Source organism: Ixodes scapularis, unplaced genomic scaffold (genome assembly GCF_016920785.2).
Source record: "Ixodes scapularis isolate PalLabHiFi unplaced genomic scaffold, ASM1692078v2 PGA_scaffold2__306_contigs__length_199485367, whole genome shotgun sequence".
Lineage (NCBI taxonomy): Eukaryota > Metazoa > Arthropoda > Arachnida > Ixodida > Ixodidae > Ixodes > Ixodes scapularis.
Genome location: NW_024609857.1, coordinates 59,492,032 through 59,517,463, shown reverse-complemented (window position 1 = coordinate 59,517,463; position 25,432 = coordinate 59,492,032). Strand labels below are relative to the sequence as shown.

At 51.4% G+C, this 25,432-nt stretch overlaps 1 protein-coding gene across 4 annotated transcripts in view; it reads right to left on the bottom strand.

The window, feature by feature from the left end:
- LOC8043697 overlaps window positions 1-25,432 on the bottom strand; it is a 288,228-nt gene that overhangs the window by 78,978 nt on the left and 183,818 nt on the right. For all 4 annotated transcript variants that reach the window (XM_040505222.2, XM_029987475.2, XM_029987477.4 and 1 more), the window contains 2 exons: window positions 19,203-19,394; window positions 1,369-1,508 (listed from right to left, as the gene is read on the bottom strand). In XM_040505222.2, coding sequence (XP_040361156.1) covers window positions 1,369-1,508; window positions 19,203-19,394 — 332 coding nt within the window. The remainder of the gene's footprint in view (window positions 1-1,368; window positions 1,509-19,202; window positions 19,395-25,432) is intronic.

Genomic DNA, 25,432 nt, shown 5'->3' with positions numbered 1-25,432 from the left:
CTAGTTCGTGCGTGTGCCTCCATGTGTTTCGCATGTAGCAGTAAGTAACACATGAATGACGTCTGCGCAGCTGACATTGCAAAACGGCGCGCGTCAACTGGAAACTAATGCGACACCCAGGAGTGAAAATGGCATTTTCTCGGGAACGGGCATTTCGTGTGAAATGCGGTACCTGTGTGGTCACTGGCCTGAAGGGTAGACTTCGTCGACTGACCTACCGAACGATTTGGGTGTTCCATAACGACGCCTATTTTTGAAAGTCCCAAATGACAGCTTTCCGTACGTGTTACCCTTTCATATTTGCGACTCGAATGGTACGCCATTCAATCTCCGTTTCTCCGATTCACATTTTCGCCGCTAGGCCTCGGAAGTTTCCGCTGCACATTTCAACAGGCGAAAGCACCCCGCCCCTAAAGGCAGTCACACCTTAGACGCTGGGTGGCGTCGCGCCCTGTAGAGGCTAGATATGAGGGAGAGAGAGAGAGAGAGAGAGAGAGAGAGACAGACAACTCAAACTGAAGAGAGCGTCTGCAATCTTATGGCGGACGCCTTCTGCGAAGGCTGGGTGCATACGCGCATGCCTGCGTCGTCGAATTGTGAGGATGATAGCGGGCGGAAAGGTGGAGCAAAGATTGGCGTCGCTTGCAGACGATCGACGCGTACGTCTGCTCTTCGCACCTTGTATTGTCAAAGTGGCCTAAACCACGGGACGCTGATGGAGCAATTGAAAACCCACTCAAATCCAGGCACGCTATATACACTCCGCTCACCCCTAAGCTGACACTGCGATGCGAGCTACGCTGTCGCCGGACCAATCAACCGCCTTCCTTTCATCACCTAACCCAACCTTCCGCGCCAGGATGTGGACGACACCGTTAGCAGGTGGCGAGAAATCGACGTATGACGGGCCCAACGCGATCGTAGCTTCCACCGCAGTCTCAGCTTAGGGGCGACCGGAGTATTCGGAGCGCAAGTTCGTCTGCTTCTTGAGCAGGTCTTGCGGTGACGTCAGAACGCCGAGCTCTCATTGGCTCCGAAGGAAGGACAGTGGTTAAACTCCGGTGCTGACTGGCTCGAGGTCTACCCACTACCCTTCCAATCGGAGCCCATCAGGGTTCGGCGTTATGACGTCACTGCTCTAGAAGCAGACGAACTGGAGCTCCGCATAGTCACTGACAGCCTAAGCCACGCAGGGGGTGGCCGGTTAGAATCATGCTTCTCGCCTCGTGATTGGTTGCTCGGCGTTCTTATCGGCGAATGCCGCAAGCTGATAGGCTGAGGAGCGATAATGAGATGCGCGGGACTCGCCACGCCCAGCCTTTCTTAAGGTGTCAGTGATTATAGAGGTGCGAGCAACTGGTAACTGACCCTGTGCAGAGCTTGTTCGCTGGTCATCTGGCCCTCCCGGACAGCGAGGACCAGCTGAAGACGGCAGTCGTCGTTCAGCACTTCCTCTTCAGCAGCTGGCTGTGCGAAGGAGCCCAGTCCTGCGGCCGGGGACAGCGGTGCTGCGCAGATTCGGAGCAAAATGCACATACGTTAGGGAAGCAAAGCCAATGTCGACCCGTCGTCCGTATTCTACAGCAGTCTGTTTAGAAAACCGTGGGAAGAACCGCGGTGTGCTTCTATGTATATTTTTAGAGCGCAGCTCTTAGGCGCCCGTTTCCGCGCATAGCGTTGTCGTCGTCGCCGTTGGCGTAACCGAGCGCGTTGCATTATGGGACGTCACAGACCTATACACTAATTCAATATTCCGCTAAATTTAGCGAATGAAGTGATTGGTGTGTAGGTCTGTGATGTCACATAATGCAACACTGTGCATTAGTTTTCCCCACTACATTTAGCGGGGAAACTGAATTGGTGTTGACGGAAACTGAATTGGTGTTGACGTCATGTGACGTCACTTTTCCAGCAAAATTTAGCGAAAAACTGAATTGGTGTTGAGTTCATGTGGCGTCAATTTTCCAGCTAAATTTAGCGGGGAAACTGTCTGGCCACGGCTTCACGAGATGTGGCTTCACGAAATCCGGAGTAACTAGCCAAAAACGTTTCACGTTGAAACAAACACCGCAGCGTTATGGGGCTGCCACCGTACCTCCTCGTCCTCCCTCGCCTACCCTCAAACATCGCGATTTTTTTCAGGGAGCCGGGAGTCCATGCGCGCCGAGGCCCATGGGCTCCCGGCCACCAGGTGTGGCTAACTGCCAGACTTGTGCTCGTTACTTGAAAATTGTAATGGGTGAGTTAGAGATTACCGAACCTCAAATGTAATAAATTACCGTTGCATATTACTTTCGTTGAAAAGTAATGGATTACTTTACTCGTTACGTTACAAATTACTTTCACGTTACTTTTCTTGTGCACTTATCCAAGAAACAAGAGAATCAATTTTGATATTTTTCAAAAATGTTCTACTCATTTCGTATACGGCCGTATTATGGTAGTCCTCGTAAAAATAAAATATCGCATTTAAGAGAAAGCGTGTAGGTGCACTCTGTTCACCTGTAAGCCGACAAGGCACCGAAAGCTGCAACCAAACCCGCCATCTAGCGGTGCGTATGCTCAGTAGCAGCGTCTACCTCCACTACGAGATTCGGAGCTAAAGATGCGATCTACAAAAGCTCCCTTTTGACTCGGGTGTTTCGCCTGTTATTCACAACAGGGTTGGGCAGTATCGCGATACAAATGCATCGCGATAGTATTTTAGAAATACATTTCGTATCTGTATTTCTGTATCGCAATACATTTTTTCACCAGTATCTATATATACCTGTATAAAAATACATTTGGAATGTTGCTTTGTATCGCGATACAATCAGGATGAAATGCATTTCTTTACATTTCCTGAAAAATACTCCCCCCCCCCCCCCCCCCAACCAAAAAAAAAAAAATCCGAACCTTTTTTTTTTTTTTTTTTTGAGTGCACCAGGGTAAAGGAGATGCTGGTGCATTGTTACTATGCTGACCAGTCGGATAACCTTCTGCCACAGGTCTCTGGTAGGGTCATTGTTTGCTGGCATCCAGTGCCCGCTGCTAACCGTCTCTCTTGCCTTAGTGTAAACAGTACACCCAGCCGGCAAACCTGAGTCACAGTCCGCTGCAGCACGAGCCTGGCGGTGGTTGTCTTGAAATAGTAGGACGACTCACGCAGGTAAGTTCAACACATTTCCAAATGCGTCTGCGCCACGCCCATAATATTGCACGGCTCAAGGGCGCGTAATCAGTCGACGTGAACGTGACCCGCTGCTCTGGTAATCTGATACCGGGGAAGGAGGCCGGACGTGGCCTAGCTGTGCCGACCCAGACTTCGTACACCTGCGACTCGTCTCGAGTGCGCGCTGTTTCGCGGGGGGCTCGCACCTATGCGCCTGTGCCGGCAATCTCAGGTAGCAATCCACGAGGGTCTGTGTTTGGATGACGCTAGGCGAAACTTGAGGACTGCCACCCATGCGTCATAGCGTCATAGCGTCGGCGGAAAAGACCGTCACAACAGCAATACCACCGTGTCAATAGGGAGTTTTCGTAGACCGCGTTTCCTCCACTGCTAAGCCCTCAGCAACGAAGCCGCTACTACGCCTGCTCGCTGATGGCCTTGACTGTTGAGCTCCGGGTATAGCGGGTTGCGGGACGGCGAAAACGCTCTGAGAAAGCTCCCTGTTTTTGCAACCGTAACAAAAGATAAGACGTGTTCCAGAATGCTTCAGGTGGTCCACTATTCTCGAAAATTCCAAATGCAACTACTGCCTGCACGATCTCCAACGAGGTCACCTACAACGAAAGTACGTATTCTTTCATACAGCAGCGTGGGTTAAGTTTCATGTTTAAGGTCACACCTACAGATGCAGGAATACCAGTTAATTCCACCATGGCATCATGTGATCACTGTTAACAGGGGCGCCTTTTTTGGACAGGAGCGTGGTGACGCTTTGGTGGGGTTTATGTGACTTGGGATTTATCATAGCCTCCTCTATAGAGGAGGCTATGGATTTATTTAGAAGTCGAAGTCTTTTCGCATTACTCGTCACACAGCCAGGATGTCAGGGAAGGGACCGCGGTCAATCCTTGATGAAACGTTTTGTGAGCCCATTGAAGACTACTGATCGTCAGGAACCACAACCTTGAAGGCAGTGGCGTTGGCAGGGGGGGGTCGAAGCTTGGACATATTGAAATGCGCAGCCCCTCTTGTGAAAAGAGCGGCTGCGCATAAAACAAGGTTTTTGCTCTTTTCTACAGCACTCTCGGCATTGGTGTTGTTCTTGGAGCTTCGTTACTATGCCTTTCCGACGTTCTTGCACTACAATATGTGCGAAGGTTTCTAAATAAAAACGGAGTCTTTACCCCCCTCCCTTTACCGTGGCGGCGGCGCCCATGGAACAGAGCAGACACTGGTCTATTGCTATCCTTGTGTTTTGTCTGCCCTTCACGCGTTGGTAATGCAGTGCTAGCTCAGAAAGCGGGGTGAGCTGTGTGCTGTTAAGAAGCGTTTAAAATTGGTGGGATGCAATTACAACAGTAGAACAGTGAGCCACCACGCCCATATTCCCGTAAATGAAGCCTGCTCCGTTTTCAAAAATGATCAAATGACAATGCATGCAGCTTTACCCGTTTTATCTTGACAGCGCCTCGCTAATCTTTGCGTGAGCGGTGAGCTTCCGTACCGCCGAGCTCACCCTGCTTCGTCATTTGGGGGGGTGGGGGGAATTCATGCTACTGGTCCCCCCCTCCCGCTCCCCTCCCCTCCCCTCCCTCCCTCCCTCCCTCTCTTCCTCCCCCCCCCCTCCTCCCCCCGAAATAAACTCCTGGAGGGCTATGTTTGACAAATGTTTCGTTTCTCCTCAAAAGAAACGGAAGGGACGGAAGTGACGATATCGCGTCTGAATGGCTAGAGGCTCAAATAACGAAAGTTCCCTTTCGTCATTTGAGCCTCTAACCAATCAGACGCGACATCGTCACTTCCGTTTCTTTTTAGGAGAAACGAAACATTTGTCGAACATAGCCCCCCTGGCTACGCCACTGCTTAAAGGCGAAGTGCCAAGCCCGCAGAAAAGTAATTTCGGGATCAAAACTTCCACTTCCAAGCTTCAGTTGGCCTTTCAAACAAATCTAAAAAACTGTATTGCAGTATTGTATTTCTGCCTTCCCTGAATTGTATTCCTGTATTTGGATTTCCGAAGACTTTTAGCCTCTTTTTAAAATGTATTTCCGATACGTATCGTGATAAATTATTACGGATATATTTGAGTATCAGTATTTTAGCTCATATTTTCATGTATCCCAGTATTTGTATTTCCACATACATTTCTGAGTATTTCTGCCCAAGCCTGATTCACAAGAACAAAAACTTGGTTCTAACGTTACAATGTATAGCCAATGCAGAATGCAGGTGTCCCAGCTGACTTTGATTTGTTTCCTTAGGTTAGTTTGTTGTTCTTGCTGATGACAAAGTGTGTTTTTTTGGCAATCAAAGTTTGCACTAAAATTCTAGGTTCACGTTCTCCTTAAACTACAGCTAAATTTCCACGCTTATTTTTTGGTCTATATCTGTTCAAAGGAGCAGTATCATATCGGACACACCGATATCCTGTTAACAAAGACACGAAAAGGAATTTTAAAACGAATTAAACGATTAGCAAGGACCACCTGGTGGATGTCGCTAACGTCTCGTTTGTAATGACCGTCTAGGAACCTTGGCAGATAGTGACGACTAGGAAGCCTTTATGTGAACACACCCTAGTGACGACGTTTGTCTCGCCTCTGGCCACCACGAGAGAAGAGGTGGAATGGGATGGATCACGTGACCGATCGCTCACAGAGGCCGACCGCTCGACGACCGTTAGCGCGTAGCGCTCGGCATTTGCCAGGGGAAGGGGCTATTACTTGATATTTTTTCTTTGGTATATTTGTACATGCCTTGCCCGTTTTAGAGCGCAGCTCTTAGGCGCCCGTTTCCGGCTTGAGCGGCGTTGGCGTCGCCGGCGCCGCTCAAGCCGGAAACGGGCGGTGCATTATGGGTACATTTCCCCGCCAAATCTAGCGGGAAAATTTCCCACTAAATCTAGCGGAATAATCTCCCCGCTAAATTTAGCGGAAAAATTTCCCCGCTAGATCTAGCGGAAAAATTTCCTCGCTAAATCTAGCGGAAAAGTTTCCCCGCTAAATCTGGAGGAAAAAATTTCCCCGCTAGATTTAGCGGAAAAATTTCCCCACTAAATCTAGCGGAAAAATTTCCCCGCTAAATCTAGTGGAAAATTTTCTCTAAAGGTCACGTGACCCCCGAGGTCACGTGACCTCGGGGAGGGGGTCACTCGTGGGGGGTCACGTGACCCCCCCCCCCCCCCCAGTACCCTTTCCTACTCCTCCTCAAAAGCTGCGCGGTGTTACAGGGAGTTGTAAACGGCTTCCACTTTTTTTCTAGTGGTTCTAGTGACCGGTCTTATAAAAAAACCGTGTTTTCTTTTCGGCTATTTTCCCCCTTCCTGATGTTTTCTATTTTGTTGAACTTGCTCTCTTTATGCTGCTGAATGTTCTGCTCGTATTGCTCCAATTACTGTTTTATGCTCATATTTTTTAAAAAAAGTAACGGGTAACTAAAGTAATCCGTTACCAATACTTTGTAACGAAATTACATTACAAATTACTTCCCAAAAAGTAACGTGGCAATTACAAAATTACTTTAAAAAGCAAAGATTACAAGTAATCCGTTACAACTGCCGAAGGAGCGCGGGCATAACCTCCTCCACCTCTATAAATAAATGAAGTCGTTTCCATCCATCCACCATCCATTCCATCCCCTTCTCGCCTCGCCCCCCCCCCCCCCCCCCCCCCCCACACACACACACGGTATACCACAAAATCAGAATACCTCAAGAGCTGCGCTCTTATTTCGCATTACAGAGAAACATAAAACTCAGAGATTCCGCTTCGCGTACAGCGTGAATTCACGTAGACGTACAGCATCACTATCATCACCGGCGTTGAGAATGGTGGTAATGATAGTGATGATGATGATAATCATCAAGATAATGACAATGATTTTGCGGCGTCCCACAAAAAGTAAAAAGAAACGACCTGAGGACCGTCTTACGTTATTCAGGAAACTAGCAGATTTGAATACAGCCTTAGATCGGATGGGGTGCCTCGTAGTTCAGGCAGAACGCGAGCAAAGTGACATAAAATGCGCTAAAATAAAACACAGGGAGCAAAATCTTTGTGTACTGAGACTTGATAATGATGATTCACAGGCTCTTGGCGCAAGGGATACCACTAATCTAGTGTGTGGGAGACGTATGTATTACATGTCATCATAAGACTTGAACGAGTGTCTCATCAGCATAGCATTTATCTGGTCGAAAAACGACAAACTGAAAGAATTTTTGCACATAGATCGTTCCCTGCTTCTCCATCGAATACCAAACGGGAAAAATTCCTCGTATATCATTCATCCACGGTATTTCGCCACAATGTCATACGACATTCTTCAAACGGCATTTGGATTATTTGTTCTCTTGCACGCAGACACAAAACAGAAAACGATAACGAACGCCAGCGTTTGGTAGTTGTGTTTCTACTTTTTTTTTTTTATATTGTACAAACTGCTTTTTGAAACACCGCAGCATCCGCTACACAGGTACCATATCTACGTGCACATCTAAAAAAAAAAGAAAAGAAAAAAAAAACCTTTTCGTTTACCGTTTGTGTTCACGCAGCAACAACTCGTTATTTTGTGTTTATATTTTACAAAATTTTTAACCGCTTCAGTTCACGTGCACCCTTTCAGCGAAATGTATACTCGTTATACGATAGTGTTATACTTGACTGAAGCCTGATGCACACGGTGAGAGTTTGCTGAAAATTTCGCAGTTACAACGTCACTCGTGCAGCAAAAAGAAAAAAAAAAAATTAAAGACGCTTACAAATCTCTGTAATGCGAGACTAGAGCGCAGCGCTTGAGGAGGAGGACGAGGAGGGGAGGGTATGCCCCTCCTCCTACTCCATACCCCCTACCCTCCTCCTCTCGTCCTTTCATCCTTCCCTCATCTTCCTCCTTTACTCCTCCTCCCGCTGAATTTGTTCATGGGTGACGTGACACGAAGTTTCCCCGCTAAATTTAGTGGGGAAAATGACGTCACATGACTTCGTGTCACGTCACCCATGAACAAATTCAGTTTCTCCGCTATATTTAGCGGGAAAACTGACGCCACGTGACCTCAACACCAATTCAATTTCCCGCTAAATTTAGCGGGGTGGTTACGCTGACGGCGACGCCGCGATACGGCCACCTAAAAGCTTCGCTCTAAAAAAGAAAAAAAGAAGCGTGGTGGAAGCTGCGGTGTCCGACGTAGCAGTTGCGAAATTGAAAGCAAAATCGCATCACGTGATTCAGACGCTCTGCCACACTTGACTAGAGTGACACAGGACAGACTCTCTGTGAAGACTAAATTTACATGCGACGTCATGTCCAGCACGTCAAACAGATCAGATCGACTAGTTCTGAACAAATAAAAAACAACGTCTAACTTTAACATAAAAAAAAAATTAGCAGTCTTGTGATTGAAGACACGTTTACTTCCTCCACCTTTTACGCACCTGTGGTGCTGCTGTGGTTGAAAAGGGGAGGGGGGGGGGAGGGGGAAACCGAAGCACACACAAAAAAAAAACGCTGCCTCTGTTTTTTTTTTTTTTTTTTTTTTTTTTTTTTGTGCGATGTTTTTTTTGGGACGGTGGTGTTGGAGCTGTCGGTGGTGTCTCGGGGCATTGACGTGAGCGCGGTGTTCTTGCGCTTCAAGTCTTGAGGCCGAGCGCCGACTGGGGGGAGCTGCCGGGTCCTGGAGCAAGTCGAACAGCGACTGTCAGAGCTCCGTGGCCTCCGTAGAGGTGGTGCAGTGTCCCGACAGGTCAACGCGTGAAGCGAGGTGGGCCTGACCGAGGGGTTTGACAAGGGCTCGGGTCCAGAGTCCAGAGTATTGCGGGTAGTACCAAAGCGGAGCACCGGGTCCACCCTGACGTGGCACAGCCCGCACGTGCCGGAGGTAAGAGCTGGTGCCCCTCGGGTCCTAGTGATGCAGCCGCTGCCATTGCTGCTCTTGTGGTGGAATCGTTCTAACAAGTAAGGTTACGGTTTGGATATGCCGGAGGGTAACGCTCTGCCGGTAGATAAATGATCGAGAAGGGGGAGAGGGGATAAGCAGTGCATTTGCCGTGGATAAGAGGTAAGCCTGGCTGTATTGCTCAGCTCGAGCGACGTCTTCTGCAGGGTATGGGGCAAGGGGTTCAGTCTCGACGCATTTCGATTGAGAGTGAAATTGTTGGTGAACGGGGGCTCGAAATTGCACGGTGGATAAATGTGCTCGCGTAGAGCGATGAGCCCTCTCGTTGCCAAGTGCGCCACTGTGTCCGTAAACTCAGTGTATGGTGAGGTCTTGTCCCATAGCGCTCGGAGTTGATGAGCGTACAGACGGAGCTGGCTGACCGCAATGGACGTGTTTTGCGTGTGCACAGGCTCTGAGTGCCGCCTGTGAATCTGCAAAGACGTGACGGTGCGCAGACTGGTCGGTAGGACACGGCAAGTTTGCATGCCTGGCGTGATCGAGGATTGCTATGATTCCTGCCAGTGTGCAGTGGATCGGATTGTCCGTCACGTGGAACATCCTGCCCTGTTGATCATCATTGGCACTATACCCCATGCTGTAGCAAAACCTGAGCCATCCGTGGGGCATGCAGCGTCTGTGTAGATTATGCAGTGGCCACTGTTGGTTATGATGAATTTTGCCCGCTTAAGGTGTTTCTTGATATGTGACTTGCGCATTACTGCCAGTTCCGAGGTCATGTGCTTTGGTAACGGCTTAGGTTCGGTTAACTGGGTGTATTCCTAAGGCGGAGAGCGTCCTCACAGCAATGGTACTTGTCAGCGACTGGGCCCAGCTTGGCTAGCGTATGCCTCCCTCCCGAGGTGGAACGCAGGCGGTTTTTTTTTTTTTTTTTAGTGTGCTTCTGAGTTTTGAGGAGTTCGTCATAGTCATTGAGGTTGCTGCAGCCTTTGAGCATGTCAAGGCAGGTGTAGCGTGGAAAACCTGTTACTATGTGTCGCATTTCGTGGTTAAGTCGATCCAGTGTTTTCATTTGTGTACGGCTCATCGGATAGTGGAAGAGGCCGTACATAACCCTTCAGACGACGAAAAATTGAGCAAATTGGCGCATCTCGCGCTCTAGTACGACTTAAAGACACTGGATCCCGGGAACCTAGCGCCATTGCCTTCCCTAGCTGCTAGCCGGACACAAACGGATACTAACATACAGACGACCGAAACCTCGCAAGGCGATTGGCTAATCCGTCTACGTTGCCATAGGAATCGCCATCTCGGTTCATTTAAATACCCGAAACTTCCAGAGGGTCGTTCCAAACCAGTCGCGCCAAGATCACCATAGAGCATCATCTTACTGGAAGCGCTCCTCGCCAGTATAAGCGTCTTTGACACTGTGTATGCAATCAACTTATCAATCATGCCCATCTCCACGGATCTCTTAAAATTACGTTGTTCTTGCGTACTTCAAAATAGTAAAGTTATTTTTCACTGCCTCCAAGCACCGACACAGCATATGGTGGTGGTACGAAGATGTACGCTTGTTTCGCCGGTCTGTGGATAGCAAAATCTCGGTATACAAGAAACGTCTTTATAAAGCTACCCGTCACCAGCGAATTTAGACCGGCTCACATTTCTTCCCGCAGCGACCATCAGTTCAAGGTTGGCGTCCCAAGCAGCCGCACCAATTTGCACTTCCACTCGTTCATTCCCAAAACCTGCACAGACTGGAACCACCTCCCCGCCTCCATCGCTTCAATCACTGACACCGACCATTTCAAAAGTGCCGTTTGCAACCATTTTTTGTAATCCCCCGGCTGTGTTTATATGTTCATGTTGTATTTTTTTTTTTTTTGTTTGCTTCACCATTCCTCTCTGTAATGCTTCGGTCTTGAGAGTAAATAAATGAAATTAAATGAAACAGAGGGGTCAAGGAGAAATTGCTCATTTCACGGACCAAGATGGCGACCATATCGGGAGCTCGGCGCTGCTTTCCCAGGATCCAGTGCCTTTAGCACGACCTAAAGCCCCTCGATGTGTTTGCGTTTGTCTAGCAACTAGCGTCAAATGCGTCAGTGCATGAGGATGAGGCCCGTGTCTCAAGGGCCCTTGGAAGCAAATGGCGGCACGGCTCTGAAATGAGCGGCCTTTGGACGCGAATGGCGGCAAAGCACCCGCTCGTGGCACGTGTGTTGCGCGTGTCCACAACAATAGTTGGCGGTACTTGAAAGTAAGAATTTTATCGAGGGACTTTAGTACGACCTGGTGCGATTGGACACCCGCCGCAGTACATGAAATATCTGTTTGATTGTCGTGACGGTGCGATTGAACCAGGTATTGGGCGTGCAGTGCTCATCAATATACATGCGCATGATGCGGATTGTCGGCTTCCGTGTGATAAGGCGGTGGCCAATGTGGGTTCGAATGCTGTCTTTCTCTTCGTTTTTGGCCTTCGTGGGTCTGCCACCGTGTGCAAGGAAGTATTTTATCTCGTCCGAGGCCGTACTGATTCCCACCTCTTCGGAATGGGAGTGGGCGGTATTGAGAGCCGTCTGGAGGGCTTCCTCTTACCCACAGAAAGCTCCAGAATGTGTCCAGACGGTCACATAGTCAACATACACGGCCAGCTCAAGATTCGGGATCTTGGCTAACCTGGGAGGTAATTGACACATGGCGATATTGAACGAAGTCGGGGATATCACTGATCCTTCGTACAGCGCCCTATAGTCGAACAAACGGCCTCACATTTTACGAGGGGCTTGATAGCCGTGTGGTACAACTTATAAAAATAGCTAATGTACGTGTTACTGACAGTAAAAGTAATAATCGGGGTTTTCTTGGCCCTACTGCAAAACCTCAGTGTTTTCTTTGTGGAATCTTTTTGATACATACTTTAGCTATTTAAAAAGTTATATCGCACCGTCATCAAGCCCCTCGTAAGATTTGGGGCCATCTGTTCGACAATAGTGCGCTGTACGTCGAAATAAAGTTTTGGGGTGCATTATATGGGACAAAAGGGTGTAAGGTGATACCCTTTTTTTTAGAGTGTAGCGTGTCTTCGTGTAGAGTAGGAGGATGTCCTGAGTGGACAACCCGGACCTGAAGCCATACTACGTCGGCGCGACAAGTCGCCGATCCTCCAAGAATTAGCTGAGGTGTGTGTTCGCCATTCATTACTGTTTCAAACACACGATGTTAGCGACATAGGCCTTACATGTGCCCTGAGGAGATTTCTGAGACCACCTAAATATGGCGATAAGTTACTCTGCGGGCTCTAAGCATCATAGAAATCCATAAGTCATAACGATGCGCGGCCAACTTCTCTACTAAAAAAAAACTAAAAAAAAACATCGAGCACACCGAAATGATCTCCGGCGATGGGAGGAGCATTGTTCCGGCAGCCAGGACGACATGTGACAAATGAAAACGCGATATTTCGTTGAGATTTCAAACGCTGTCTTTACAAAATCTGTATGCTTTTGTAGAAGATAAAAGCGAGAGAGTAGTTGAAAAATATTAATTTTTTTGCGGAGAGGGAATACAATACTGCAACAATCGTCTAAAAAAAAAAACCACTACTTTTATTCCCTTTTTCTGTCTTCCGCGGGAGCGATGTGTCCGGTCGTCAGCTCTCAAGCGCACGCTCGCTGAGTTGAACCGTAGTCCGGGCTGTAGGGGCAACGAGCCGCGCGCGTTAGAGTGTCACTCCGCGGGTCCACCGGTCGGAGGCATGAGGTTTCGGAACATGCTCCTCCCATCGCCGGAGATGACCTCGGTGTGTTGCGATCTTTGATTGCTTTTTTAATAGGGAAATCGGCCGCGTATTGTCATGATTTATGGATTTCTAGGATCCTTAGAGCCAGCAGAGTGAGTTATCGCCATACTTAGGCGATCTCAGAAACCTCCTTAGGGCACCTGTAAGTTCGTGAGAGAGTGCGGTGGGTTGCCGGGCTTCCGTAGTGGTTTAACGAGCAAATATTTCCAAGCGGTTCGTGCTTCCCCTTGATCCCAAATGTGATTAATTTCATATAAGAGGGCTTGTTTAGAAGTCTCAGGGAGTTTACAGAGGTGTGGGATACTGATCTGGACCGATCCAGGGGTATTTTGTTGGCAAGCTGTAGCGTGCTCGAGCTTGGCCATGGTGAATGGACTGTTGATGGCCTCATCGTCGTGCTGCGAGTGATACCTTGCATACGTGGTTTTGGAAGGGGTTGATGTTTGTCGAAAAGAAGACCGCAGCTGCGCGTTCGGCGAGCTCGATTGTGTAAATTCCTTCTCGTAGGGTCACCCGAGTCGCCCCCTCAGCCGTCTTGCGTTGGTCCAAAAGCGCGCGAAGTATACCCCAGAGTCCAGACTTTAGGAAGGTGTGTATGCCCGTCGACGGCTTCACAAGTTGCATTTGTCGTTCAGACGCTGGCTCCGTAGTATATTTATCAATATCGGTTTGAGTTAGGCGGCGTCGTATCTCGAGTTTTCGGGGTCGGCCTTTCTTCTTGTGCCGCGCCAGGATTCGCAGGCGGCGGCACAACGTAGGCAAGTGCATGTCCGGCCTCGGATGGTCTGGTGGTTCGCGCAGCTTTTTAGTGGCCGTCTGTTTAGTAACACGAAGCTGTTGAACGAGTTAATCAATGCCCGCGTTTGGGGGCGTATTGTTGAGGATGTCCGTTCCGATTTCTGTCCCAGTGCTTATCGTATAGGCCGGTCCTGCATTACGTACGGTCCTGGCGGCTCGTGGTACTTGCACCGTGGCGAATGGTGACGATTATGGCTAAATGGTTTCTGCCAAGGCAGCCGTCTAGTATACAGTCTATTTACATATTTGCGAGTTGGTTGTCCAAGTTAGGTCCGGAGTCTTATCCGGTTGGCGGAGGGACTGACCAAGGCGAGTATGTGACTGGAGAGTAAGCAGGCCGTGAGCAATGGCGTCTTCCATGGTTCGTTTGTCCCGTAGACTGCATGTGGCGTCATTCCAAGCGGAGTGTAGGGGTTTGAATCCCCACAAAGTAGGACTTGATCTTTGGGGTATAGAATTTTGCAGTGTGGTACGAAGATCCACCTTGCCCTGCTTTTCTTTTTGCGGGTGGTTTCTGGCACGACGTATATACCGAGTAGATCATTATAGTGCGGTGTGGGACAAGTTCCACCCTGCATCCATGTAACGCTGCTGGTGCTGCTCACCAGGGTTCAGTGTGTGTTCCATTCCAATCCATCATACCTTTCACAGCACCACGTTTGTTTTTCGTTTTCTTTTTTTTTTCTTCTTTTTTTGCTAATAGAGAACAAAACGAAAATCCAAAAAATCGCCCGATACTCAGACACGTGATCGGTGAGCGTGAGTTCAGTTGACGAGACCTAAACACTTAAATAATTGGAGAAATCAAATTTTCTGTTGAGAGTTTATATTTTCATCTAAATAAAGCGTATACGTACCATGATTAGTGGTCACTAACCATGGGACACAAATCACTGGAATACGCGAAGTCACTGAAATATTTTATTAGTGCATAAATATAGCGGGCAAACGTTCTGCTGAATTTAGAGGGACGCCAGTGTGGGTCACGGGGTAGATAGGCCACTGCGGGTCAGGTGGCGGCGTAAGGTCACGTGGTGCCACATCGTCGTGTCACGTGACCTAACGGTATAACGTTACTCCTAGGGCGATCTCGTGACATCACATGACGTCACATTGTCAACAACGTTATTAGATCTACAGGGGATCCCAAAAAGATTAACAGGGGTTTTGTTTGTTTGTTTTTCGCTGCAAAAATACACTACAGATCTCCGAACGCTCATACGCTCATTCTCCGCCCAAATGTAGGGCTAGGGGTCCCAACCAGATGCCAAAGTTTCAAAACTAACCGTTATATTCTTCAAACGTTAGAAGTGATTTTCGGCGGCCGACAGAGCTCTAGAACACAAGGAGCTCTGTGGCGCCAGTTACCGAAAACGGGCGAAAATGGGTCCCATTTTCCCACTGAAATTTTAGATTCCTTATACCTTTTGATTGAAGGTAACGATTAGTTTTGAGACTTTAGCGTCTGGTTCGGACCACCGTAGTTTACCGTGGCGTCACGCGACGTAACCATGTGGCGCGTCGTCACGGCGCCACGCCACACCACGATAAGACGCCGTGATGTCGCGGGGTAGCGTGACGTCACGCTTTCCAGATTTGCATTCCTATCGCTAATGCATTCCACGTGGGACGTTTTGGGCGGTATATCGAAGGAACTTCTCTATTCATTGTCGCATAGTTTCTGCTTAGTGCACCCGGTTTCGATTGTTGTAATCCGGGATGCCGGGTCAACATCACGTACCAGGGAGGACAACCATGATGGCGGTTACGTGGACCCAAAATATTTAACTACGGTCCCTGGTGGACGCGTCCCCGACAGGTGTGTTTAGCGTTCTATTTCGCATACTACACATCGAAAGTGGTCTTGAAGTGGCAACAAATGACGTCACGGAAGCCGAAGTGTCATGCTGTCGGATGTCGCGATCCTAGTGGTCGGTCGTAGAAGTTCCTGCAAAAAAGCGCAAGCAAACGCGAGTGTAGCGGTCTTCACGGCGTCCCAACTGCTGACTGCCAAAGCTTCCGTGGACTGTCAAGCTGGAGAGCGACCTGCAGCAGGTCGGGCCTCTGCCACGTCCACCATCGCCCCTGTGACACCGCCAGGATCGCGGCCGGCGACAGCGTGACACTTCTGTGACGTCATCGGGCACCAATCGAGGGACCGCTGAACACATTAGTTGGAGACGCGTTCCAGGCGTCATAATTACGCTAACTACATCATTCTGACAAAGACCGGGAGACGCAGAATATGTTGCGCTACCATACCCATAAAGTGTGCGGGTTATTCATGTTGTCTGTGTGTCATGGAGGAAGGGGCTTATATGTGTGCAGGGCTAGTCCAACTACACACTTCATGTATATGGTATACCTCAACACATTATGTGTCCCCATCAGAGGTCGGCATTTTAGGTCGCCCTCACTCACCCTCACCCTCACAGCCACGCTCACCTAAGCCCCTCACTCACCCTCACCCTCATAGCTACACTCACCTTCAGCCCCTCACTCACCCTCACCCTCACAATCACACTCACCTTCAGCCCTTCACTCACCCTCACTGAACCTCACGGCCCTCACGCACTCACCGCCCTCACGGCCCTCACGCCCCTCACCGCCCTCACGCCCCTCACTCACTCATGGCCCTCACGACACTCATCGCCCTCACGCACTCATAGCCCTCACGCCACTCACCGCCCTCACCGCCCTCACGGCCCTCACGCACTCATAGCCCTCACGCCACTCACCGCCCTCACGGCCCTCACGGCCCTCACGGCCCTCACCGCCCTCACGGCCCTCACCGCCCTCACGGACCTCACGGACCTCACCGCCCTCACCGCCCTCACGGCCCTCACAGCCCTCACGCCACTCACCGCCCTCACGCCACTCACCGCCCTCACGGCCCTCACCGCCCTCACCGCACTCACGGCCCTCACGGCCCTCACCGCCCTCACCGCCCTCACGCCACTCACCGCCCTCACGCCACTCACCGCCCTCACGCCATTCACCGCCCTCACGCCCCTCACCGCCCATGCGGCCCTCACACCCCTCACGCCCCTCACGCACTCATGGCCCTCACGCCACTCAGGCCAGCTTCAGATGGGGCAATTTCGCCCAGAAACTTTACGTCGCAACACCAGCAACACGGGCCGCCCGCGATCACACGCAGCAACCAATTGCTGCAATTTGCCATCGTCATCATAACATTTTATTTTTCTTGCACTATTTAGACACAATTACGCGTTATAAACGTGTTTTTATGCATTTAAACCTCGTTAAGAATACTAATGCACCTTTCTGAAACAGTTTATTTCCAATAAATTGATCGATTTCAAACCAGAACCAAGTCATTCGGTGTCATCATCACCGGCACGAGGTATCGCGTGAAAATTTTGCGTCCCTGATTGGATGCAGCCGCTTCAAACGTATTCGAATTGCTCCGAATTGCTTGCTTATTTCGAGCCGGACCCGATCTCAGCAATTTGTCGATCTAGGGAAAGCTAGAGAACAACCCACCATTAACACCAAAATTGCTGAGAAAGATGCTCGATCTGAAGGGGGCCTCACGCACTCACCGCCCTCACGCACTCATGGCCCTCACACACCTCATGCACTGACCGCCCTCACGGCCCTCACGGCCCTCATGGCCCTCACGCCTCTCATGCCACTCACTGCCCTCACGCACTCGTGGCCCTCACACCCCTCACGCATTTACCGCCCTCACACCACTCACGCACTCATAGCACTCACGCCACTCACCGCCCTCACGCCCCTCACGCACTCATGGCCCTCACCGCCCTCACGGCCCTCACCGCCCTCACGGCTCTCACGGCCCTCACCGCCCTCACCGCCCTCACGGCCCTCACCGCCCTCACCGCCCTCACGGCCCTCACGGCCCTCACCGCCCTCACAGCCCTCACAGCCCTCACTCACCCTCACACTCATGAATTTTCCTAGTTCAGAAACTCACTCACCCTCACCTCACCTGTGAAGATGAGGGTGAGTGAGGGTGAGTGAGGGCCCTCATGAGTGAGGTTTGCCGAGGTATGGTCCCCATAGGCTTCGTCAAACATATCAATCTAGTGTAAATCTTTAACTTTATAGGCTAACCGTCAGCCGTTTCTACATACCTGCTTTGCAAGCTCCAATTGGTCCCAGGTTCAATCCCCGCCGGGAGTATTCTTGTATTCGTGCTCTAAAATGGCCGCCAAGGGGCCAATATGTAATAACGGTCAAGCGTTACCGTTTTCATGAAAGCGGTTGTATTAACGCATTCTGTGTTAGAATAGAGCGATGCGGTGGAGGCTTTGTTTTCTCGGTCTTATCCGCAGATGCACAACGTCGTAATTGTTTGGGCGGCCGCGCTTCGCGACTTGTGGCGTCATTTCATCTGGAAATGACGTCACGGACCATGAAGCGCGTCATTATGAAACGCCGGAATCTCGGAATGACGCGCAGTCAACAGTGCGATAATAACTCGTTTAGAGCGTTCTGGCATAGTTTTGATTGGGTTCCATGATTAGTGTTGTGATCCGCATAACTAAAATAAATAGCGGACACTTATGCTGCTTTGCGGCAGCTAAAGTGCGCCAGACTAAACAACTCGGGTCCCTCCGAGGAAGTTATCGCCGAAGAAGCAGACGACCAGGGACCAGCCGCTGGAACGGACGTAACAACCCCGGTGTGTTTAAGCTTTTCATTGTATACCGATGGGTTTGATGAAAGATATTTATTGAGGTAAAACCACGTCAACTTCCACAGCTTTAACAAAACAATCATGACGGCCACCTCCAGTGTGTCAAAAGGCACAGCCATACTTTGAAAATATCTTAAGTCATTGTTTTCGAAGCTTTCAAATGCCACACAATCTGCGGAGGACGTACACATATACGTTGCTGGTGTATAAACTTTGAACAAAACATTTCCAGCAACCTCCAAAGTTATCACATAATTCATATACTGCATGAAACGCAGTATTTAGGGAAATGCCGTTTAAATTTCCTTAAGAAAGTCGTTTCGGCGAGTGAAAAGCAATTTGTTTTTATTAATTTCCTCGGAAAATTTAGCGAGTAAATTGGCGTCACGTGCCATCAGGCCACGTGACGTCACGGCATCACGTGTAATCATTACCTGACAGCGTGACGTCACATCATATGACCACGTCCTGCAACGTCGGGTAACGTGACGCCGATTCCCCCAAAATGTAGCGGGTAAATTTATGCGCGCACGCATAGGAAGTAGGGACGGACAAATTTCTGGGGAAATAACTCGCGCATTTTCTGGGGAAAAACGAAGCCTGGGGATCAACACACACACACACACACACCACATATACACACACGCACACGCGCACACACACACAAACACACACACACACACACGCACGCACGCACGCACGCACGCACGCGCACGCGCACACACACACACACACACACACACACACACACACACACACACACACACACACACACACACACACACAAACGACCTTCGAACAAAAGTCGGAAAAGGGCTGATAAAGTCAACGTAATTGTGCTAGAGCTCGGGTGTCGACGCACCTTCGGTGGTGCTCCTTCCCGAAGACGTCCCCGTCCTCGAGGTTCCGGCAGCCGGCCTAAGCCTCCCGGAGAGGTGTCGGGGAGACGTCTTGCACTTGTCCTTCTTGCTTCCCAGTGTGCGGAACAACCGGCCCAGGCCGCCGGCAGCCTTCTTCATGCCGCGGCCCGGATCGGCGTTGGGATCCTTGCACTCTGCGAGAAACAAAACACAAGTCCGGGAGCCAAGTTTCATTCGCCAGTTCATGATGAGAGCACGACGCGTGCACACTGTCATTGCTAGGAATGCCGCAAACGTTTCAAACTAAATTAATCAAATATTTTGTTCGAGGCTGAATCGTATTAAAAAAAGATACTGGATAACTCATTCCTAACATTTTTGGCCAGTCTTGGATCCATTTCATAACAAACATGATTACAGTCAAACCGATCGAACCTGAGGATTTGGCCAAATCTCAAACTTTTGTCGAAATTCGACGAAGTTCAAATTCGAAGAGTATATGTCTTGCCCGAATTCAGTACAAAATTTTCAAACATTGCAAACAAATAACGTATAAAGAAGTTTTTATTTTATTTTATTTTTCTTCCAGAGTTTAGAAAATACTCAGTAATGTTTGCATAACATGAAAGGAAACGTAGACACTTTTTATTATTTATCTTATTATTCTCAAACGATACATTCGATAAATATTCGGGGAGGAACCATCCGTCAGTCCATTTAAATGCTCTCTACGAGAAAGGGGACTGGGGTAGGCATACTGCCGCGCGCAAGGCTGAGAAAGCAACGCTCGGTCACGGTCCTCCAGAAAGTTCCCGTTTATTCATGTGCCGCACGTAACTTCTATCATTTATCCCTGCTTTTGTTTTCTAGAAAGTGCGTGTTCATTCTCGCCCCGATCACCCGACGCTCGAACCGCTTTCGCCGAATCTTCGAGATAGCGGCGCACTCTAGATAAGAGGCCGCCCGCGACCTTGTCGAGTCAGTCTCGCCCTAGCGCTCGATTCTGCTGACACGCCGACTTCGACGCCCGCGACGCTCTGCTTTCTTCTGTTTCCTTCTTTATTTTTGGCACAAGTTCGCCACATTAAACGTTTCTTTCTTTCTGTTTATTTAGTGTTCCTTTGGTCACCACCCGGGACATTTTGGTGGAGGTGCGGGGTAACCGCATGCCCGTGCAGCGCTCCCCTCCGAGTTCTCGGAGTGCAAGTCCGAACACAAGCCCCCAAGAACCCAACGAGGACCAGACCGAGATCCGATTAAGTCGCCGGAACCTTGGCCTACCCCCGGAGTTAGGACCCTTGCCACCCAGGACCAGGCAAACAAGGAGGACGACGACGATGGCCAACCAGTCGGAGACCCCGGCCGCTCCAGCCGTCGTTTACCTGCCCGTCGTACCGCGGACGGCTGCTCCATTCCACGGCGAGCAATACGAAGACGTCGAAGACTGGATTGACCAGTATGAACGCGTTGCCCGCCACAATTGCTGGACCGATGAGCAGCGCCTGAACAACGTCTATTTTTCGCTTGAGGGTACCGCCAAGCACTGGTACGAGAATCATGAGTCCTCTTTGACGTCGTGGGACATGTTCAAGACTGATCTCAAGGCTACGTTCAGCAACCACCACCGCCGAGAGAGAGCCGAGGACCTACTGCGAACCAGAACCCAGGGCCCCAACGAGAGCGTCACCGGCTTCGTCGAGGATGTTCTTCGCCTGAGCGCCCGCGCCGATCCTCAGGCTACAGAGGAGAAGAAGCTGCGACACCTGATGAGGGGTGTGAAAAGCGAGATATTCGGAGGTCTCATTCGCAATCCCCCGACAACTGTGGACGGGTTCGTCACGGAGGCGACGAATATGGAACGTGCCCTACTAGCACGCGCCAGGCACTACGAGCGACACCCTGGCGTGACTACTCTGGCGACATCCGGATACAACCTCGGTACCGACCTCCCAGGCATCCGTGACATCATCCGTGAAGTCGTCCGGGAAGAAATCCGCAAGATGCTCCCCGCTATGGATCGCCCGTCCTCCCTGTCGCTCGCCGAGGTCGTGCGAGATGAAGTTCATCGGGCCTTCCAACCTGAGGTTCCGATCAACATGACGACGCCAGAGGAGCCGACTTTGAGCTACGCCGCCATGGCCCGACGACCGCCGCAAGCTAACCGCCAGGCCACGGCGCCACCCCGACGAGATCCTCCGATGCCACAGTATCCTCGACGCCAGGAAGGGCAAGTCCAGGACGTCCGCCCGGAGCAACCCTCGTCGAGGAAGACCGACGTGTGGCGAACGGCCGACCGACGCCCGCTCTGCTACCACTGCGGGGAACCCGACCATGTGTACCGCCGATGCCCATACCGACGACTCGGGCTGCGCGGGTTCCACCCAAACGACCCGCGCCCCCGGTATGGTGAACGCCCTCGGGAGATCGACGAGTACCTGCGACGACCCCAGTCCCCCGAGCCTGCGTCCCGCCGAGAGTTCCGGTCGCCATCGCCGCGACGTCCAGCTTCGCCGATGCACCGACCCCGACGTGAAAGCCTGTCACCCCTCGCTCCTCGCCGGGGAAACTAGGCGCGGCAACCCCTGGAGGTGGAGTTGCCGAAGACGACCGACGTAAAGAGCCTCCAAGAACGACGGAGCGCTCCCACTCCCCCGACGCCACGCATCGCTACGACGCCCCTGCAACGGTGTCCAACAACCTAAACGTCGTCATTGACGGCCACGACGCATCGGCACTCGTGGACACCGGAGCAGACTACTCAGTCTTGAGTGGGAGGCTCTCCCGCCGCCTTCGAAAAGTCATGACGCCGTGGGAAGGACCCCAAATACGAACCGCCGGAGGACATCTCATTACACCAGTCGGGAGATGTACTGCTCGCGTCGAGATCCACGGTGAAACGTGCCCTGTCAGGTTCGTCATTCTACAAGACTGTTCGAGGGACGTTATCCTCGGAATGGACTTTCTCTGCGAGTATGGCGCCGTCATCGACCTCGGAACAAACCGGCTGACGCTACGAAAACCTGCTCCACCATCGGAGGAACCCCAAGCGACGTCACCCACGGTCCGAGTCCTCGCAAACCACGTAAACCTACCACCGCGGTCGAGTGTTTTCGTACTTGTCGGGATCGATGAAGCTTCCTATGGTGAAGTTCTTCTCGAGGGAAACCACCAATTGCTCCTGGGAAGAGGCATAGGCGTCGCAAGGGGAGTAGCTGAACTTCAGGATGGGCGGACTGTGGCCCTCGTGACGAACTTCCGAAACGAAACGCAACACCTCACGAAAGGTGCAGCTGTGGGCCACGTCGAGGAACTCCGAAACCCCGCCGAAATCACCGCGATTACTGACGAATTCTCGCCATCCCAGCAAGACAGTACGTCGCCAGCGCAGCTCGACATTGACCCTAAGCTTCCGGACTCTAAACGACGTCAGCTGGTTAACCTCCTCGCCGAATACCGCGACTGCTTTGCGACGTCGTCGAAGGTGCGCCAGACCGCGGTTGCCAAGCACCGCATCGTTACCGAGGACGACGCGCGCCCTGTGCATCGATCACCGTACAGAGTCTCCGCGAAGGAAAGGGAGGTGATCCAGCAGCAAGTTCAAGAGATGCTGAATGACGACATAATCCAACCTTCAAGCAGTCCATGGGCCTCACCAGTCGTGCTGGTTAAGAAGAAGGACGGAACTCTTCGGTTCTGCGTGGACTACCGGCAGCTCAACACGGTTACGAAGAAAGACGTCTACCCACTGCCCCGCATCGACGACACTCTAGACCGGCTGCGCCACTCTCGATACTTTTCATCGATGGACCTGAAGAGCGGCTACTGGCAAATCGAGGTCGACGAACGGGACCGAGAGAAGACAGCCTTCGTCACGCCGGATGGACTCTACGAGTTCAAGGTGATGCCCTTCGGACTATGCACGGCGCCAGCAACTTTCCAGCGTGTCATGGACACCGTACTGGCAGGGCTGAAGTGGCAGAGCTGTCTCGTCTACCTGGACGACGTCGTAGTATTTTCAGCTGACTTCGACGAGCACTTGCGACGACTCCGCACGGTTCTCCATGCCATACAGACCGCCGGGCTCACTCTCAAGCCGTCAAAGTGCCGGTTCGCCTATGACGAACTGAAGTTCTTAGGTCACGTGGTTAGTAACGAAGGCATTCGTCCAGACCCAGAGAAGACTCGCGCGGTCGCAGCATTTCCAGTGCCAAGAGACAAGAAGGCCGTGCGAAGGTTCCTTGGGCTATGTGCCTACTATCGGCGCTTCGTTCGAGATTTCGCAAGGATTTCCGCACCGCTCACAAACCTCACGAAGGACGCCGAGAAGTTCGAATGGGCCGAGGATCAGCAGCAGGCATTCGACGAGCTGAAGCGACGACTGCAGACGCCTCCTGTTCTTGGACATTTCGACCAGGATGCGGAAACCGAGATTCACACAGACGCAAGTAACGCAGGACTTGGCGCGGTACTGGTTCAAGTTCAAGAAGGCACCGAGCGAGTCATCGCCTACGCAAGTCGGACATTGTCCAAGGCGGAGCGAAATTACTGCACGACTGAAAAAGAATGCCTTGCGGTCGTCTGGGCAATCACGAAGTTCCGCCCGTACTTGTACGGGAGCCCGTTCCGTGTAGTCACGGACCACCATTCGCTCTGCTGGCTTGCTAACCTGAAGGACCCGTCAGGACGTCTTGCTCGATGGAGCCTCCGACTACAAGAGTTTAACATGACAGTGGTCTACAAGTCCGGCCGGAAGCACAGCGACGCCGACTGCTTGTCCAGAGCCCCCGTCGAAACTCCTTCCGGCTGCAGCGACGACAATGACGACGAGAGCTTCCTAGGAGCTGTAAACGCCGACGACATGGCACGACGTCAACGGGACGATCCTGAGCTGCGCGCATTAATCGAGCACCTGGAAGGGGGTGGGGGTGCCGTGCCACGTGTCTTCTCACGAGTATTGCCGACCTTCGCCATTCGACAAGGTGTACTCTACAAAGAGAACTTCGGCGACAACAGCACACCGTGGTTGCTGGTAATCCCGACCGACCTTCGGGAGGAGATCTTTCAAGCATGTCACGACGACGCGACGTCGGGACACCTCGGTTACAGCCGAACACTGGCCCGTATTCGTGAAAAGTATTACTGGCCAAAGCTCCCCAAAGCCGTCCACCTCTACACCCGATCGTGCCACGAGTGCCAGCGACGTAAGAAACCGCCAACGAAACCGGCCGGTCTCCTGCAGCCGATTGCTCCCCCGACCGCACCGTTCCAGCAGATCGGAATGGACCTACTTGGCCCCTTTCCGCCGTCAACATCGGGAAACCGCTGGATAATCGTCGCCACAGATTATCTCACGCGGTACGCCGAAACGAAAGCCCTCCCTTCAGGGACTGCTGTGGAAGTCGCCAAGTTTTTCATCGAGTCCATCGTCCTCCGGCATGGCGCCCCCGAAGTCCTGATCACAGACCGAGGGTCATCGTTCATGGCACAGCTGACCCAAGAAATCCTGCGTCTCAGCCACACCAGCCATCGTCGCACCACGGCGTACCACCCGCAGACCAACGGGCTCACGGAAAGACTCAACAAGACCATCGCCGACATGATTTCCATGTACGTCGACGTGGAGCACAAGACATGGGACGAGGTGCTGCCGTACGTCACCTTTGCCTACAACACGGCCGTACAAGAGACCACCGGAGTGACACCCTTTCAACTGGTGCATGGGCGCAGGGTAACGACAATGCTGGACGCGATGTTACCCCACGAACCGGCTCTCGACGGAAGCGACGACGCCCAGGTGGTTGCCCAACGGGCAGAAGAAGTCCGCCAGCTCGCCAGACACCGTATTGAAGCCCAACAACGCGTCGACGCCGGCCGCTACAACCTTCGTCGCAGGGACGTCCACTTCCAGCCCGGAGATAGGGTGTGGGTATGGACGCCCATCCGTCGCCGCGGCCTCAGTGAGAAACTGCTGAAACGGTACTTTGGACCATACAAGGTACTTCGTCGCCTCGGCGAGCTGAACTACGAGGTGATGCCCGACGGAACACGAACATCGTCACGCCGCCCACCACGACCTGAGGTCGTCCACGTCGTGCGCCTGAAGCCGTACTACGCTCGATAGGACTGTGGACCTTTTGTGCTCCAAAAGACTCTTTAGTTTATCGTTCTTTTTTATTTTGATTTGTCTAGCGCGTATAGTCTTGATGTCGGTGCACGCAACTCTAAAGACTAC